This window comes from Podarcis gaigeae (assembly GCF_964106915.1).
Source record: "Podarcis gaigeae genome assembly, chromosome: 9".
Taxonomy (NCBI): domain Eukaryota; kingdom Metazoa; phylum Chordata; class Lepidosauria; order Squamata; family Lacertidae; genus Podarcis; species Podarcis gaigeae.
In genome coordinates, this window is record NC_139685.1 from 41,713,483 (window position 1) to 41,730,754 (window position 17,272).

The 17,272-nt window shown below is 39.5% G+C and overlaps 1 protein-coding gene across 4 annotated transcripts in view; it reads left to right on the plus strand.

The window, feature by feature from the left end:
• LRBA (LPS responsive beige-like anchor protein) overlaps window positions 1-17,272 on the plus strand; it is a 356,696-nt gene that overhangs the window by 326,766 nt on the left and 12,658 nt on the right. For all 4 annotated transcript variants that reach the window (XM_083755165.1, XM_083755167.1, XM_083755166.1 and 1 more), the window contains exons 52-53: window positions 2,328-2,483; window positions 8,397-8,564. In XM_083755165.1, coding sequence (XP_083611291.1) covers window positions 2,328-2,483; window positions 8,397-8,564 — 324 coding nt within the window. The remainder of the gene's footprint in view (window positions 1-2,327; window positions 2,484-8,396; window positions 8,565-17,272) is intronic.

Genomic DNA, 17,272 nt, shown 5'->3' on the forward strand with positions numbered 1-17,272 from the left:
TGAATATTAAGATAACTACTATAGCTAGTGAAAGAATTCTTAAGTAGTAATTGATTATTAGTATATGCACATATGAATACTGATATATGTGCCATGATTGGTGATGTGTAATAACTACATGAAAATTGTTGCAAGGTGCACTGTTGCTCCATTCGCTCATAACACTATGCCAAACTATGGCTTAACATGAACAAAGAAGTGTGTGGGCTCATAGGAGATTGCATCCTCTTTGCCACCTCAGTTACAACTTGTGGTTTGTCTGGAGCAAGACAAACAACAAACTCAAGTCTGGATGACATGCTAAACTAAACCATGGCTAATCTCACAGCAGCATACTTGCAGGAGGACCATAGCCAGACCCAAACTGCTATGATCTTCTCTCCAGGAGCCAACATGCTTACACTAAGTCAAAGTTTGGCTTAGTGTTACCTGCAGACTGGGTCTATTTAGCTGACTAGTTTATATAATACAGATTATCATGGTCAATGAATATAACCTTTGGCTACATTACAGTTATGATTCTGATGTGCATTCCCCTCTGCATTTCAATGCAAATGCACAAATTTACATCCAGACAGTCAAATGGTTTTCCATGAGCTCCATTTAGTCAGTCTAAAAGCTATATTGTATGCCGCTATCCCTGGTTCAAGTGATAATGTTTTAGCTGTATCAAGAAATTATTTGTTAGGACATTTATAGACCACCTTTCACTGTAAAATATATGAGTGTACATACAATAACACAGTATGCAGTAGGCATCCTAAACAAAAATTATATTTAAAGTCAGAGCCATTTGATTCCTAATGAGTTCCCCAAGGAATGGAATAGTTTAAAATATACCCTCACAGACATTCAATTACATAAAGCCTTATATTGCACATTTTAAAATGTGCAATACTGGTATAATACCATTCGTGGATGTCTACTTATTAGAAGGTAAAGTTTTTTTGTTTTAAAAACAAAACACAGCACTCCTTTTTAAAAGGAGATTAATACATTGTTGAATTTAAGGGTTAACTTTCTGTAAACTGTCATTTGTTTCTACAGAGAACTGTGGAGATAAGAGAGTATCAGCAGAGGGCCTAAGTGATAGTCTAACTCTTGCCCTTTAAAAACCTGTGATAGCCCTGTGAGTCAGGTTTCTGCTTTATAGACATTCTGCTCAGTTACAGGCCGATCAGGGAGCAGGATTTCACACAAATTTGAATTATTGTTGAGAGGATGACTCAAGATGTCAGGCCAAGGAGAGCACATGAGAGTCTGGTGTTTGGCTGTTGGTTAGCTCAAGAAAGGGCTGGAAGCTGGAGTCAGGCAGTAGACATCAAGGGAGTTAAGAAGTAGCTCAGAGAAGCTGAGAGGAATCAAGAGCTGAAATCATTGGCTAAAGCTGAGGAAGAAGGTCTATGAGGAAGAACTTGTGACTTGAGGGATTGTCTTCAGGAGAGTTTTGCACTCAAGGGCCAATGAGATTGCAGAGAACCTGAGATAATGGTGGTTCTGGACCCTGGAGAAGACCGCAGCAGAGTTTCTGACAGACTCTGGAGGAAAAAGGTCATAGATTTGCATGAAGACTACTCATGTAGCCCTCACTGCCTAGTTGAGGAGTGTTAGAGCGGAAGCAGCAGTGGTATAGGGAAATTGGCTTTAGGTTTGAATAGTGGGAAGAACTGAAACTCACATTACTATCCTCTTAAAAAGAGCAGGAACCCTGTATTGCATTTGCCATGACATTTGAAGCGATTTATAGTTTAAACATTTATGTTTCAAGCAAGTGTAACAAAGTAAAGTTAACAGTGAAGTTTATTAAGTAACCATACACACAAACATCAACACGTGTTTATATTAATACCTTTTGAAAATAAAGTGTATTTTTTCCCCCACATCAACACCTTATGGTGGTGCATAGAGTATGATATTCCATTTGGAAGGGCACAGATTTCAATATACAACACAATATCACTGAAGTTCTGGTGAATCTGGTATTAACTCCCAGAATGTTTCTGAGTATAACCAGTGGTGTATCGAAGTTGATAATTGTCCTAATATGTATCTATCAGAGTTATAACTCACCTGGTTTATTCTGCTGGATAAGCATACCTTGGAAATGCCTTTGGTATGTAACTAGAGGCTTATAGAATGTGCTTGACAAAATGATGGGGAAATTGTAGCAAGACAGTGGGGAAGAAGCGAAAGGATTGGTGGTGGGTAAGAGGAAAGGAACATGCATGAATGTGTGTGCATCAGTTTGACAAGAAATTAAAACTCGATTTGCTACTGTGTTAAATAATTATTTTCTCTTTTGTCTCTCCTCCCCCATCCCCTTCTAGCCAGCAATACAGGTATGCACAAGAGACAAATTACGGATCTCCTAGATCAAAGTATTCAAGTCCATTCCCAGTGTTTTGTCATCACTTCTGACAATCGCTACATCCTGGTCTGTGGTTTTTGGGACAAAAGTTTCCGGGTGTACTCTACAGATACAGGTACTGGATTCATTTCAAAAACTTTGGAGAAGGTTTTGCTGACTGCATTTTCCTTTCCAGCTCAAAATCTCATTCAGAGTTTAAAAGATAAACCATTCCCCGTTCTCAGGCTCTCAGTCTGATGTATATGACAAAAAGTCTGACATATATGAGAATGTATATGAGAAAAAGAGGAAAAAAAGAGGAAACCAAGCAGATTTATTCAAGGAGATTATTGAAGAGTGAACTGTACCTCTTTCATACTGCAGGCAGGAAACGCCACTTTAAAATGGTCCCCCCAATTAGAAAACACATTGCAAATTAAAACCAAAGAATTCCACAAGTTAGTCCATCTGATGAAAGGTTCTAGCCCACGCAGGTTCCTGTTGCGCTAGTTTTCTACTTGCATGGAAATGTTTTAAAGCATTAAAAATTGCACACCCACAGTCAATGCTCGTCTGTTCTACTACCATTCCCTCCAACTTCTGCTACATATGTGAGACTAGGCTAACGCATATTAGTTAAACTGGAACATAAAAATGTTGCTATTAAATGTGTCCTTGGACATGTGCTTAATAACTCTCAAAATGCCCTATTTGAGACACATGTGCTCTCTTGCACTCAACTGACTAAATAAAGGAGGGAGTGTGAAGCTGAATCACTTTGTTCTTTCCACATGAATCAATTATTAATAGTAAGCGTATGTGTATTTAAAAACAAAATATACCTTTTTCTTCCCTTTTATTCTTCCCAAAGCAATGCTGTGTTATGTTTATTGAACGTTCCCTGACTGCAGTTCTTTAAACAGCACTCTTTATTCAGATGGCTATTTTGCTTTTTATTTATTTTTTGTAAATGATTAGCAAATGGTGATAGAAGGCATTGTGTAAATTTAAAAGTGAATGTTTAGCAAGCTTTATAACACTTAAGTAAGATAGATGTATTGAATGATCAACCTTGGCTGCAAAGTAGCATGAGTCTTGGCTAGTGCAAGTTTCCCCACTCGGTTTCCTCTAATTCTCCATTCCCATTGCACATCTCTGTGTCTTATCCCACCACTTTTCTGAGAGACACCTAGAACACAAGAGCAAATTTTCAGTGGCTATAGTGGGTTCCACTTTGGAAAAGGGGCTGGAAAGCCCTGTTCCATGAACAGAATTCTGTTTGTGATTCTCTGGATCCCAAATGCCATATAAAACAAAGAAACCAACTTCCTGTGATGACGATGATTTATTTATATGCCACCTATCTGACTGGCTTTGACCAAACTGCGGGAGGCAGTGGAGGACAGAGGTGCCTGGCGTTCTCTGGTCCATGGGGTCACGAAGAGTCGGACACGACTAAACGACTAAACAACAACAACAACATCTGACTGGCTTGCCCCAGCCACTCTGGGCAGCTTCCAACAAATTAAAACATCCAACACAGTAAAACATCAAATATTAAAACCTTCCCTATACAAGGCTTCATTCAGGTGTCTTCTAAAAGTCTGGTGGGAGGGAGTTCCACAGGGTGGTTTGACTACCAAGAAGGCCCTCTGCTTGGTTCCTGTAATCTCACTTCTCGCAATGAGGGAACCTCCAGAAGACCCTCAGAGCTGGATCTCAGTGAATGATGGGGGTGGAGACAGCCAGTTAAGACATCAGGGGGACAAAATTAGTTTGGTCATCTCGTATAATTTTTAATGAAAAAGATCAACATTAATATCTAGCGCAGTACTATTAAGTGTACAGTGGAAAAGTCCTATTTTAGATGATGATAACTGATTGATAAGCAATTAAGAAATATAATGCAAAATCTGGTTTTGTTCTTTTTTCTTTTTCTATCTAGTGCAATGGAAAAGTCCTATTTAAGATTATACTAACTGATTGATAAGCAATTAGGAAATATAATAGAAAACAAAATCTAGTTTTGCTGTTTTTTCCCCTTTTTAAACCAGCTTATTCTTCTATTTAATTTATTTTTTTACAAAATACAAGCAAATAATAGCTGGTTGTAGTTTTGGTTAACGCCCCATGCAAATACGTTTTCTGAGTTGAGTGTGAGGGGGAGAAATGAACAGAAGATGATGTGATCAGTAATAGGTAATGGCAAGCTATCACAAGTGTTGAATTCAATTATATTTTAGCACTTACGCTAAAAGAATCTTTTCCTTATTATATTTCAAGGGGGGAGGTATAACAGGAAATACCCCCTAGAGCATAAATCACACTGAGTTTGGCTGGAACAGCAGAGCCACAATAAAAGCATATTGCAGTGGTGGATGTTATTTTCAGACAACTTTTTCGATTCAGTAGTGCAAAAACTTTTTCCATGTTTTATTATTTGCAGTACAGCTGTCATATAAAACATTAACTAGAAAATTTGTTCTGTCAAAAAAGGATGTCCTAGTGCACTATGAGCAATCACTGATCGTATGATGTAAAAAGCTGGAGTAGTATTAAAGCAAAAAAAGTTAAGACTGTCTTACAAAATTATCAGAGAGTAATTGAACAAAGAAAGGTGGCTGGACAGAGTGATTTCTGTTGCCCCATGCCTCTTGGGGAAGCTTTGGAGCAGGCTAGAAGAGCATGTGCTTTGAATAAAAATGGTATCCGGTTCAATCCTTGGCATCTTCTGGTAGGGCAAGGCAAGATCCCTATCTGAAACTCTTGAGAGCCACTGCCAATCAGTGTGTTTGAGCAGGTGTGGGGAACCTTCTTCCCCTCCAGATGTTGATGAACAACTCCCATCAGCCCCAGAAAGTATGGCCAATGGCCAGTGAGAGTTGTATTTCAGCAAAGCCTCTCCTCTTCCTAGAGGGGAGGTGTTGTGAGCGGAAACGCCTAGAGGGCCAAAGTTTCCCCACATCTGGAGTAGAGAATATAGTGGTACCTCAGGTTAAGTACTTACCGTATTTTTCGCCCTACAGGGCGCACCAGCCCATAGGGCACACCTAGTTTTCAGGGGGGGGGGGAGATCAAGGAAAAAATATGATCCCCTCCACAGCTCTGGGAGCAGCGGACAGGCTGCACACAGCCTGTGCGCTACTCCAATACCTTCTTCCTGCTTTTGGGGGAGGTGGGGGAATTCCCCCACCTCCTAGAAAAGCCAGCAGAAGCTGTGCAGCCCCTTTAAAGAGCGCGCGGCTTTTGCCTGCTTTTGCGGGAGGTGGGGGAATTCCCTCACCTCCTGCAAAAGCCCACAGGAGGGAGAAGGGACGGACTCCGCCAGTCTGTCCCTTCTCCCTCCTTGGGGAAAAGCCCCCAAGAGCTGCGCGCTCTTTAAAGGCTGCACGGCTCTTGCCGGCTTTTCTGCGAGGTGGGGGAATTCCCCCACCTCCTAGAAAAGCCAGCAAAGCCTCCAGCCCCTTTAAAGAGCGCCCGGCTTTTGCCTGCTTTTGCGGGAGGTGGGGGAATTCCCCCACCTCCTGCAAAAGCCCACAGGAGGGAGAAGGGACGGACTCGGCCAGTCAGTCCCTTCTCCCTTCTTGGGGAAAAGCCCCCAAGAGCGGCGCGCTCTTTAAAGGCTGCGCGGCTCCTGCAGGTTTTTCTATGAGGTGGGGGAATTCTTTAAAGAGCGCATGGCTCCTGCGGGCTTTTTGACCCAGCTTGTGGGGCTGGCGATGGGGGGAAACGCTGCTTTTCCCCACCGCCAGCCTCAAAGAGCAGACTCTTCTGCCTTCAGCGAAAGCAACGCGAAGCCTCCGGAGCTCAGGCTTTCTAGGCTTCGCGTTGCTATCGCTGAAGCCAAGAAGCCTGCATTCGCCCCATAGGACGCACACACATTTCCCCTTCATTTTTGGAGGTCTGTTCTTAACCTGAAATTGTTCTTAACCTGAAGCCCCACTTTAGCTAATGGGGCCTCCTGATGTCGCTGCACCGCCAGAGCACTATTTCTGTTCTCATCCTGAAGCAAAGTTCTTAACACTATTTCTGGGTTAGTGGAGTCTGTAACCTGAAGCATATGTAACCCGAAGTGTATGTAACCCGAGGTACCACTGTACTAAGCTAGATAGAGCAATGGTTTAACACTGTATAAGGCCGTTTCCTGTTTCTTAACAAAAGCAAAATGAATGTTTGAGAAGTTGCTGACCGAGGTTTGAAAACAGAGAATGTTGTAGAATCATAGAATTGTAGAGTCAGGAGGGACCCCAGGGGTCATCCAGTCCAACCCCCTGCCATGCAGGAAACCGTGTCCACAGCCGTTCTTGGGGTGGGCTCGAACCACTAACCTTCTGATTAATAGCCAGATGCACTGACTCATTGCATTGGAACTGAAAGTACAAACTGAGATGAAAACATCACACCTTTTCAAAGAAACAGCTATTAGGTTGTGTTAATTGAGAAATTAAAACAAATGAGTTGTGGTGCCTTAAATAAAGATTTATTGAAGCTTTTTCATAGGCTAGAGTTCACAAATAGAATGGGTATTTTGAACTAACTGGAAAAGGGTGAATAAATGATGGATCAACAATATGTTTCATGGTCCTGATTTAGGGATGCAAGAAAAGCTTTTGGCTACAACTCTATCACATTGCAAGCATTCTTGAAGAGATAATAATAATAATAATAATAATAATAATAATAATAATAATAATTTTGGAAGGAGCATTATTATGATTTTATATCTTGCAGTTAGTCTGCTCTGTGCTGACTAGGAACTTGCAGAATGATTCAATGTGTTTCTGTGTTCCGCAGAGTTCCACTCCTTACCCAGAGCCCTTTAAATACGTTTGGTTCTTCATAATAACATGCATAGATGCTTTCTGCTTACATACGCTGTATCAAATTCATACCAATGCAAACTGGAACATATTTATATATAAACTGCAAGTACTAAATGGATTTTTTAAAATCTAGGATAATTAAAACAATACCTCTATTTGAGTGCTATTGTTTTGTTGGCTGGCATGATAAAAAGAAATCTGGGGACAATTTTAGCATTTCAATGACTTTTAACCGCTTAAAACAAACAAACTAAAAGTTAAAATGTCTGAGTAGAGTAAAAAGAGGCTACAACAGAGATTGGGAATGTGTGACTCTCTAGATTCAGGCATCCCCAACCTGCAGCCCGCCAGATGTTTTAGCCTACAACTCCCATGATCCCTAGCTAACAGGACCAGTGATCAGGGATGATGGGAATTGTAGTCCAAAACTTCTGGAGGGCTGAAGGTAGGAGATGCCTGCATCTAGATGTTGTTTGACTCTCAACATCTTTCAACCCCAGCTAGCATGGCCCGTGGTTAGGGAAGATGGAAGTCTGGTGCCACAGGTTCCCTACAACTGGACTGTAAGATAAGCGTTTTTTTATTCAGAAGGTGCCAGGTTGCAGATCTGATTGTAGATCTACATCAAATTGCCCAGATATTGGGAATAATTTCTGAGTCCCAGTGCAGTGGCATTCATACCTCACACTATAGCCAAAAAGGATCCCAGAGTGGCTTACAAAAAACATAGTAAAAGAGCCCCTGCCCCTTAGGGGAAACAATCTTAAGTCATACCACAAGAAATAAAAGGCATGGAAAGGAAGAAAATGAAAAACAAGCTCAGGTAAAAATTATTGAAGTTGTAATGTGGTTTTATAGCCCTGTGTGTGCATATTCTGAGTGCCCTCAGAATTATTTCATTCAAAATTATGTCTTTTTCACCTGGCCCTAGTTGGCAGATCTTGGGGATAGAAAGCCACTGTCTTTTTGAATGGACATTTATGAGATAGATAGATGGATAGAAGATAGATAGATAGATAGATAGATAGATAGATAGATAGATAGATGATAGATAGATGATAGATAGATAGATAGATAGATAGATAGATAGATAGATAGATGATATGTGATCTCATTCAGTATAAGGAAGCTTCGCATCTTTATATACCTTATGCGAAGTGCACTGTTATATGTCTATATTTATATATTGGCTAATGGCTGAAAAAAATGTGTTTTGTATATTCCAGGGAAACTGATGCAAGTAGTGTTTGGACACTGGGATGTTGTCACCTGTCTTTCTCGCTCCGAATCCTACATTGGAGGAAACTGTTACATTCTCTCAGGGTCTCGTGATGCAACGTTGCTACTGTGGTATTGGAATGGCAAAACCAATTGCATTGGCGATAGCCCAAGTGGTAAGGAAGGCCTTTGTTGTTAATTACTGTTTTGGGTTGTTGTTTTTTTGTAAATGGCAGACTTGTTGCATATGATATTTCAGTGCTGTTATACCTGAATTGCTAAACTGGGGCACGTTTCTTGTTTGGGGCAGCCCCCTAGATCACAAGTAATATTACTGTTTTCCATATTTCTTGAGTGTGGTTACTGCAGGGCATACTGTTTATCTCAGCAAATAATTCTGCTTCTGTGGAGCCCTGTAGGTTAAGTCACTCTGAGACTTTTTTGTGAGAAACAAATGCAAATAGTAAATGAAAGAAAGAATGAATGAAGGAATGAATGAAATGAAATGAAATGAATAATATCCTTCACATCTATGAAGAGCTGTCATACTAGCCAGCCATACAGGCAACAGAAATACCGTATTTCTCCATCTATAAGACGCCCCCATGTATAAGACGCCCCCTATTTTGGGGGACTCACATTTAAGAAAATGGGGGGAGATGTATCCGTGTATAAGACGCCCCCTAATTTTTGACATTATTTTTAAGGGATAAAACCTAGTCTTATGCATGGAAAAATACGGTGAATTGATTCAAATCTCTTAGACCAAAGCAATTTTAAATGAACAGTCTTTTGGGATGGTAAAATAATCTAAATGTATATACATTTCATATTTTATCTGTAACCTAGACCATTACCTCCAAAGGTATGGGAAAGGAAGGAAATAAGAAAATATGTTTGCCATTGTGTGTGTGTGTGTGTGTGTGTGTGTGAGAGAGAGAGAGAGAGAGAGAGAGAGAGAGAGAGAGATGAGGGGGTATGCAAGAGAACTATTATTATTACTATTTCCTCTACAATTTCAAATCCAATACGGTTGCTGACTGGGACAAAAATCTTTGGTTAGAATGTTTTTTGCAACGGGGAAGTATTTAGCAGTTGCAAAAAGACAAAATGCTGCCCATCTGATATGTAACAGGAGGGAGTTCCGTAGGATAGGGTACTGCCACACTAGGCCCAATTCCGACGTTGTGTGGAATGAACTTATTGTTGTGATGTATCTTTTGCAGAGCACAGTGACTGGTTGCTCATATAAGGGGTAATACCAGCTCCTTGAACTTAGCCTGGTAGTTAATTGACAGCCAGTTAAGTTATTTAATATGATGGCAATATTCTGTCCCGCTGAGCAGTTGAGATGCCACATTTTCTGTTTCTGAGTCACCCTCAAGGGCAGACCCACACAGTACACTGTTTCTTCCAAGATAACCAGGAACACTCCCTCCCATAAGGATGCATTGATCAGAACCTCTTTTAGAAAGGGTTTTGAGGTCTGATGGATCAATAAAAATTAAATTTATTTTTTTTTCTCCTCTCTCTCTCTTATGCCATCCTTTATTACAAGTGATCACTGGTAGCAACTAAGTTACATAGATGTCAATAAATCAAGATGTAATGGCATTTAGATTAAAATGAATTAAAAGGATTAGCAAGATATCTAAAAGCGGAATAGATAATATTTGTAGAGGAAGCTTTCATGGGGTTGCTAAATTACTCTGTTGCATATAATGGTTTGTCTTAAACTTTGAATATTCAATACGATACCAGCTTACATATGTGTTTGCCATTTATATTTCTTCATTATGAGTAGTTCAACACATAATGGTATTCTGGACAACAAAGGGTTCCTTTAAAATAAATTACTGCACATCAAAGCTGTGTCAAACTTTAGCACTCTTGCAGCCTTTAGGAAGTATCCTTTGTTTAAAGCTTCCATTCCTGTCTTTTAAAAAGTTTTTGCTCTCTATAATCAAGCATCCTAGAGCGACATCTACTGGTAGTGATGTGAAATTCCATAAAACAATCCACGTCGTAGCAAAGTCAGTGGTAGAAATGTTACTTTCAGTGTTGAGAAATCAAGGTCTTGTACTCCAGAACAATCACATATCTCAATCATGCTTCATGGTTGTTTATAATATTTGGTCAAAGTGTTGTCAATCATCAGAGCCATGCTGATTAGTCACTTGCCGTCAACAAGGGACTGTTGAAAAGTCAATACAGTCGTACCTCGGCTCCCGAACGCTTTAGGAATCGAACGTTCCGGCTCCCAAACAATCAAAAACTGGAAGTGAGTGTTCCGGTTTTTGAACTTTTTTTGGAAGCTGTACGTCCAGCACAGCTTCTGCTATTGTTTCCGGCGCGCCTGCGCAATCGGGAACCAATTGGAAGCCACGCCTTTGTTTCCAAACTTTTCAGAAGTCGAACGGATTCTGTTCGACTTCCAAAGTACATCTGCATTCAGTTAACATGCATGGTTGTGAATTTTTCTGGATGTTGCTATCTTTTTTCAAATTGTTTGAAGTGTTTTTTTAAAAAACAATCAAGCAGTGTATAAATTTTATGAAATAAATATCACGCAACAGTGATGACCGAATGCAGCAATATTTATTGGTAGTTATTCTGACGAATAGTCATGTAGCAGACACTTAGGTGTGTGGCTTCCTTTTTCTTTTTCGTTTAAATTTCCGACCACAATACTGAGATGCATATATGTACTTTTCAGCTATAGTACACTTTCTATATCTGAATGTCTTCTGAGATTGTGTTACATTTTCCTACCTTTTCACACATTTACTGTGTCCAGTCTACACCTTTGAATCATCAATGCATATGGTTCACTAAGCATCTCTTTCCAAGTTTTACAGCAGTGAGGGCCAATTGGACATTGTAAGGAATGTAACGCCACTAATCACATCTCTTCTCAGATGTTTTCCAAGTAATTTCTTGTAAAAGGAACATAGGGTATTTCCCCATTCTCACTCTTCATTAGCTGCTACATTTGACCAGATAGTCCTTCAAATAGAGGATGTGTTCTAATAGAGAATTGTTCTCTTGTCCAAGTAGGGATTATAACTACTTATCGTTTGAAAAGTAAGTGAATGGAGAAGGTGGGGAAGAATGGAGGCAGAAGTTCCGAATCATATAATGTGTACTGCAGAACCATTCGAGGAAATAGAAGGGTTCCTTGTATATGAATTTATTTAGTTTACTGGCTTTTCTGGTTCGTATTTCATATCAGAAATGTGATTAGAAGTGACCATTGTTGCCTTACAATGACATATAGTATTTCTCTATTGGATAGTTAATATGGGCAGTAGCCAATGAACGCAAGGATTTCTATTTATGCAGTAGGACTTTATGCCCCCACCTTTGCACACCCCACCCTCCCCAAATATGCTCTAGAGAGTGGGGGGGGGGGCTCTCCTTGAAGAAATCTAGATGTAGCAGAAATCCTTGCACTGGAAGGACCTTGACGAAGGACCACATTGGATGCCTCTTCCTATGTCCTTCATGGGAAGAGTTGTTCCCACGTTTGTGTATAGGAATCATGTCATGTCCCAATCACTTCCTTGTGCACAGTGGAAAGCTCTTCCTATCCCTTCACCCCCCCCCCAAATGATTAGGTTGTTTCTAGTCTATTTTCCCATTTGTATTCGTGTTTCAGAATTGTGTACAAATATATGCTAAAAGTGTTCGCCTGGAATGTGAAGTGGGTGGGGAAGTGTGCGTTGACCTTTATCACACACCCTCTTCCACCTCCGTCACAAATACTTATAATGGTGGTTTCCTTAGTAGATTGCCAGCACACTAGCTGTGTTTTAAATTAGATGGAGACCAGCTTTTCAGTGTTGCTGTGTTCAAGCTCAGGTGTCACTAAAATGATACGCATGAAATTATCCAGAAGGACCAGGATGGTTTAGTGCTCCATGATGGAATGCAGGCCTTCATATTTCAGGCAAAACAAGGCTCTGTGTACTGCTTATAGGCTTGATGTTGGATGTTGTAAAAGGAATAATATTCATATGGTAAATGAATAAAAAATATAATGTGTTCCATATGTGTAGCACTGGAGTAATATGCTTAACATATAACATTTATTTACCTTATTAGATGTTCTATTCAAGCTAGTTTCCCTCTCCTAATCAACAAATATGTGCTCTCCATAGATCCATTTCGATTGTCTAATTTTCTTTTGTCAGTGCTGTTCTTCCAGTGGGCCAAAGAGAGAAACTTCAGAATAATTTCCTCAATTAATTTCTTAACTTAAGAAGTTGCTCTGTATAAATCCGAAATGGGACATTCTGTGTGTTCCACTTAATGTAAATGCTAATATTGGCCATGCTGATTTGACTATTTTAAAATCGTATTGTGAGTCTAAAGTACGCAGGTTTGAGAACTCCTTATTCAGCCAAAGAACTATAAAAGTCTTCGGGAAAAGATCAAGTTTGCTTTAGTTATAGCTTTGTATTAGCTAGTACCTATTCCTCATTTGTTTTCACAGACTTTGATTTCTGATTTTGAATGTTAAAACCACCTGTTTGAAAGGAAGAGCTCCTGCCTCATAAAGATTGCATCAATACTTTAATATCTGTATGTTTTAAAATACTGATGCACCATTTGTGGTATTATACTATATTTCCCCCCCTTTGAATTCATTCATTCCCGTTTCCTTTCCTTTAAAAAAATAATAACTTTGAACCAGCTTTCTTTAAAAAGAAAAAAAAAAACCTGGCTAATAAGTGTATCTGGAATTATTTATAATTTTATTTATGAGTTATAATAGCAGTCTGTTACCAATCTCAGTGTTCCTGAACCAGCTATATATGATCATATTTCATATTTCTATGTTTTGAAGTTCTTAGTACACACGTTTTCAGTTCCTAGATTAATTTTTAAAAGTCAACTCTTTTTGAACATTTAGGACACAATATGAAGAGGGTGGGGACCCCCATAGAATATGATAGGGTCCTGTTTTCTCTCTGCTTATGGTACGTGTTCTTTGGCAGAGGATGCGTACACAGGGCCATTTAAACTGGATTTATTGCATCCTACATGTGCATGTTTTTCATGTCATATCATATGCACAACGTTGTCCTTTCCATTTAAGAACGTTGTTCTTTCCATTTAATTAGAATTTCCTGCATATAATGTGGGGTGGGGGGTGGGGGGGAGGGGTGTCCAGCATAAAATTGCATGTTACCCAGTTGTCGACGGAAGCACATTGTGTGGGTGTGGTTTTTTTTTTAAAAAAAAGTGTGTTGTTGTGATATTTTCCTAGGTGCCATCTCTCACCGCATTCCCTATTTCTGTTGTTGAGGGATACCTGGGTGGGCTGCTAGTGGGGCTGAGCACAATGCACTCTCCTTCTGCTTAACCTGCAATTTTGTGCACGTCTGGTACATAGGAAAACTCGTATCTAAAAAATAAACAAGAGTTGTGCGCTCAGGTGAACCAATGCATGCCCACAATGGGCTTATGGTTTTTGGAATTCAGGGCGGGTGGAGAAGTACTAATCATGGGGAGGGGGCAAGACCACACAGTGCAAATACAGCCCACTAGTCCACTAGTGTGAATGGGAAGCATTGAGAGTGCTCACATGTGGATGAATATGCACAAAAACACACACACAGGGGTGGGTGGGGAAATGGCTCTGCAGTCCCATGTGCACATTAACGCTTTGGGATATACACAGCCTGAAGGGAAGGATTGGACAGGGATATAAGATGTGTGTACAGACCACACATTCCCTGTATGAACCTAACATGCTTTCTGCATGCGTGCTTGTTATGCGCTACTTGGTCTCTGGTAGGGGTTCTTCTACACATGCCAGCATCAGGAAGGTTTTAGCTCATATTTAAACATTCAGCTATTTATTTATGAAATTTGTACACCTCTTGATTGTAAAAAAACAAAAGCAAAACTCAAATCTTATTAGACATTCGCGGTTTTGCTTTAAAATACTTTCAAGGGAGTTAAACTGAACAGCAGATTTCGTTTATTTAACCTAACCTTTTAAGATACGTTTATAGCAGGAGTCAATAAAAATAGAGAAGGGTTGTTTTATTTAATTAAATTTTTATGTTGAGACATAAAAAAATAATAATTGCTTTTGTAATATTGAAGTGCTACAGTTGTAGAAAAATCAGTTATTTACATGAATTAGCTTTGAATAATAAACAGAGTCTAGTTATGCTTGGTTTAGCAAAAGCTACCTTTTAAAGTAAAAAAAAAAAAGTAGTATTAGTAGTGGTTTGTAGATTAAATGTAGGTTGGAAGTCAACATTCATAAAGAGTCTGCTGGATTGATTTAAGATGCATGGACCACTATTCACATTCGGTTGCCTCTCCAGCTTCTCTTTCACTTTTTCTCTATGAAATTTAAGCCTAACAGAATGAAACAGCAGATACACTTCATAATCAAGCAAGGAACAAACTCTCAAGGAAATTTAAGTAATTTCCATTTTTTTCTAGTACAATATTACTTGCCGTACAGAACTAATCTCCTTTTACTCTCTGAGGTTATGAATTCTTTGTTTTAATTCTGTAAGAGTTATAGCTTATGCAAACAGTTAGTAGGAAGGAAAAGGATTCTACAGAACGGATTTGGTTTTTGTGTATGTTTTGTAACTCTTGAAGTAGCGTGATTTCTCTGTTTTATACGGTTTAGAAGGTACTGTCTTTGTTTTGTGAATGTTGTGTTAAATACCAAGTTCAAGCTTTAGGTAAAGCTGTAACAATGAGCTTGAGGCCGTGTTAAATATAGTGTTGCCCGAAATAAATCTGCAAAACAGTTTTGGATATTAGAACAGGATTTGGACTTTCTTTAATTTCATTTGACTTGTTCATCTTGCTTTAAGGATCTCCATAAAGATGTACTCAACATTCTTTTCAGGCCTTCATTAAAGCTTGGATCAGTGGTCGTAAACCTGCTTAAGGGACAAAGCCTTGCCTTTCTTTGAAGTCACTTCCCTGGGATTTCAAAGAAGACATAGAAGCCAGTTCCCCCAAAAGCAGTTCTGAAAAGTTTGAAGTGGTGCCCCTTAAACCAGAAGCAAAGTTATTTTCCCCCACCCTTTTCTTTGCTGAAAACCATGACAATCTTCTGAGGTACTAAGAATTTAAAAGCTTTTTAAAGAAATCTCTTCTGCTCTACAATCAGCTTCTGAGTTGACACCATTATTTGGAAAACCAGAAGCATGAAGAACCCTAAATGTTTAACATTTTTATCAAAGGAATCAGTCTGACTTTTCAAAGGACTCCTGTTCCATAAGGCTACATTGGTGCTGAGAACGAAGGTTAGACAAACTTTCAATAGCCTTTTAAACATACCATTGCTAAATCAATGTAGGCAACCTGTGTTAAAATTATAAATACAGTTCAACTTATTTAAAATATTTAGTTAATTTCTTGTGCATCTGAATTAATTATATATATATTTGAAACATGAAATTAATAAACATGGTAACAACTCAAATAACATTTGATGTACAAAAATGAATTATGCAGTCACAAGGGAAATACATGTGGAAATTGGCTGGAGTCCAGACACTTAGTAACGTATACGACCTTCGGGATTGTGTCTGATGTTGTATTTTTCAACCTATGTTTAATTTATTTCTTCTGAAGATTTTACATTTGAATCCTTGGCATTGCAACATCATTTAACGTCCAAACTCTTTAAGTCCATCCAACTGCCACTCTTTTCATATACTCTAACTCAGAAAGGGAGAGGGTGTATATTTGTCTGGATGGATCTATTCTCGCCTCTTCCTTAAAAAACTTTTGTGCTTTTGGTCATTCCTAGGTAATGTGAGCTGTTAATACTTTTAGAGTGCAACAGACTTTGAAAACCCTGAATGTAACTCGTGCCAATAATGCAATTACAGTCAGAGCTCATTCCAGGCCCTCCTTAATCTGAAAAGGACTGGGCATGCAGACTCAAAATGTGCTTGGGTACTCTATGCTAGATGAGTGTGGTAGCACTGCTGGAGTGCCAAACCCTTTGTTGGTCTTAGGTCCATACTACTCTTACTGCCATTTTGAACTGGGTTTACTACAGTGCATCCTTCTTATCCTGTATGGCAAGGGTGGAGAGCCTCAGGTCTGGGGGCCAACTATGACCTTCCAGACTTCTCTATCTGGCTCTCAGGACTTTCCCCAGGCAAGCCCCTCCCCTCCTTGAATAGTTTTGCCTGGCTGGAATGTGTCCTGGTTGCCAAGATGGAGAGATGTGTATGGTTGTGGTTTTATATAAACTTCTGTTTTTTGCATGGCTGGAATGTAGCTATGTGCAAAGAAACATCCCTCCCTTCCTTATTTTGCCTCTGGTCCTGTTTGCTATTGGCTTGTGGCCTGCAGAAGGTTGCTAGCAAGGGAATGCAACCCTCAATGAGTTTACGTTACCCACTTTAAGAAATGGAAGCTTTTGTAGCATCTCGCCTAAGGAATGAGCTACAGATTGCTCTCCAAATAGCTCAAACTCTGCTCCTTGGAACTATTTATAATCCTATATTCATCACATACAGCATGTGCTGCCACAGCTGGCCATGCGATGGAAGCAAGAGGACACAAAATGAAAGACAACTCAATGATCTCAGATACATATCAGTCAACCTTTCACACAGCAGTTGTACCATTGTATGTTAAAAGAAGGACTTTTTGGTTAAACCATGCACATTCATGTCAGTAGTAAAAAAAAGTACTGCTTTTTTAAAAATTACTTTAGCTGCGCCTTAGATCAGGAAAGATCAGCAAACCCCACTTTTTAAAAAAAGCGTAGTGACTGTTCACAGTCACCTAAGCACTGCCTAATAAACATAAGGAGATATAGTAGGGTTCCTGCTCTTAGGCTTTTAATATGATTTCCACCAGCACCCCTCCTGAACTGTCT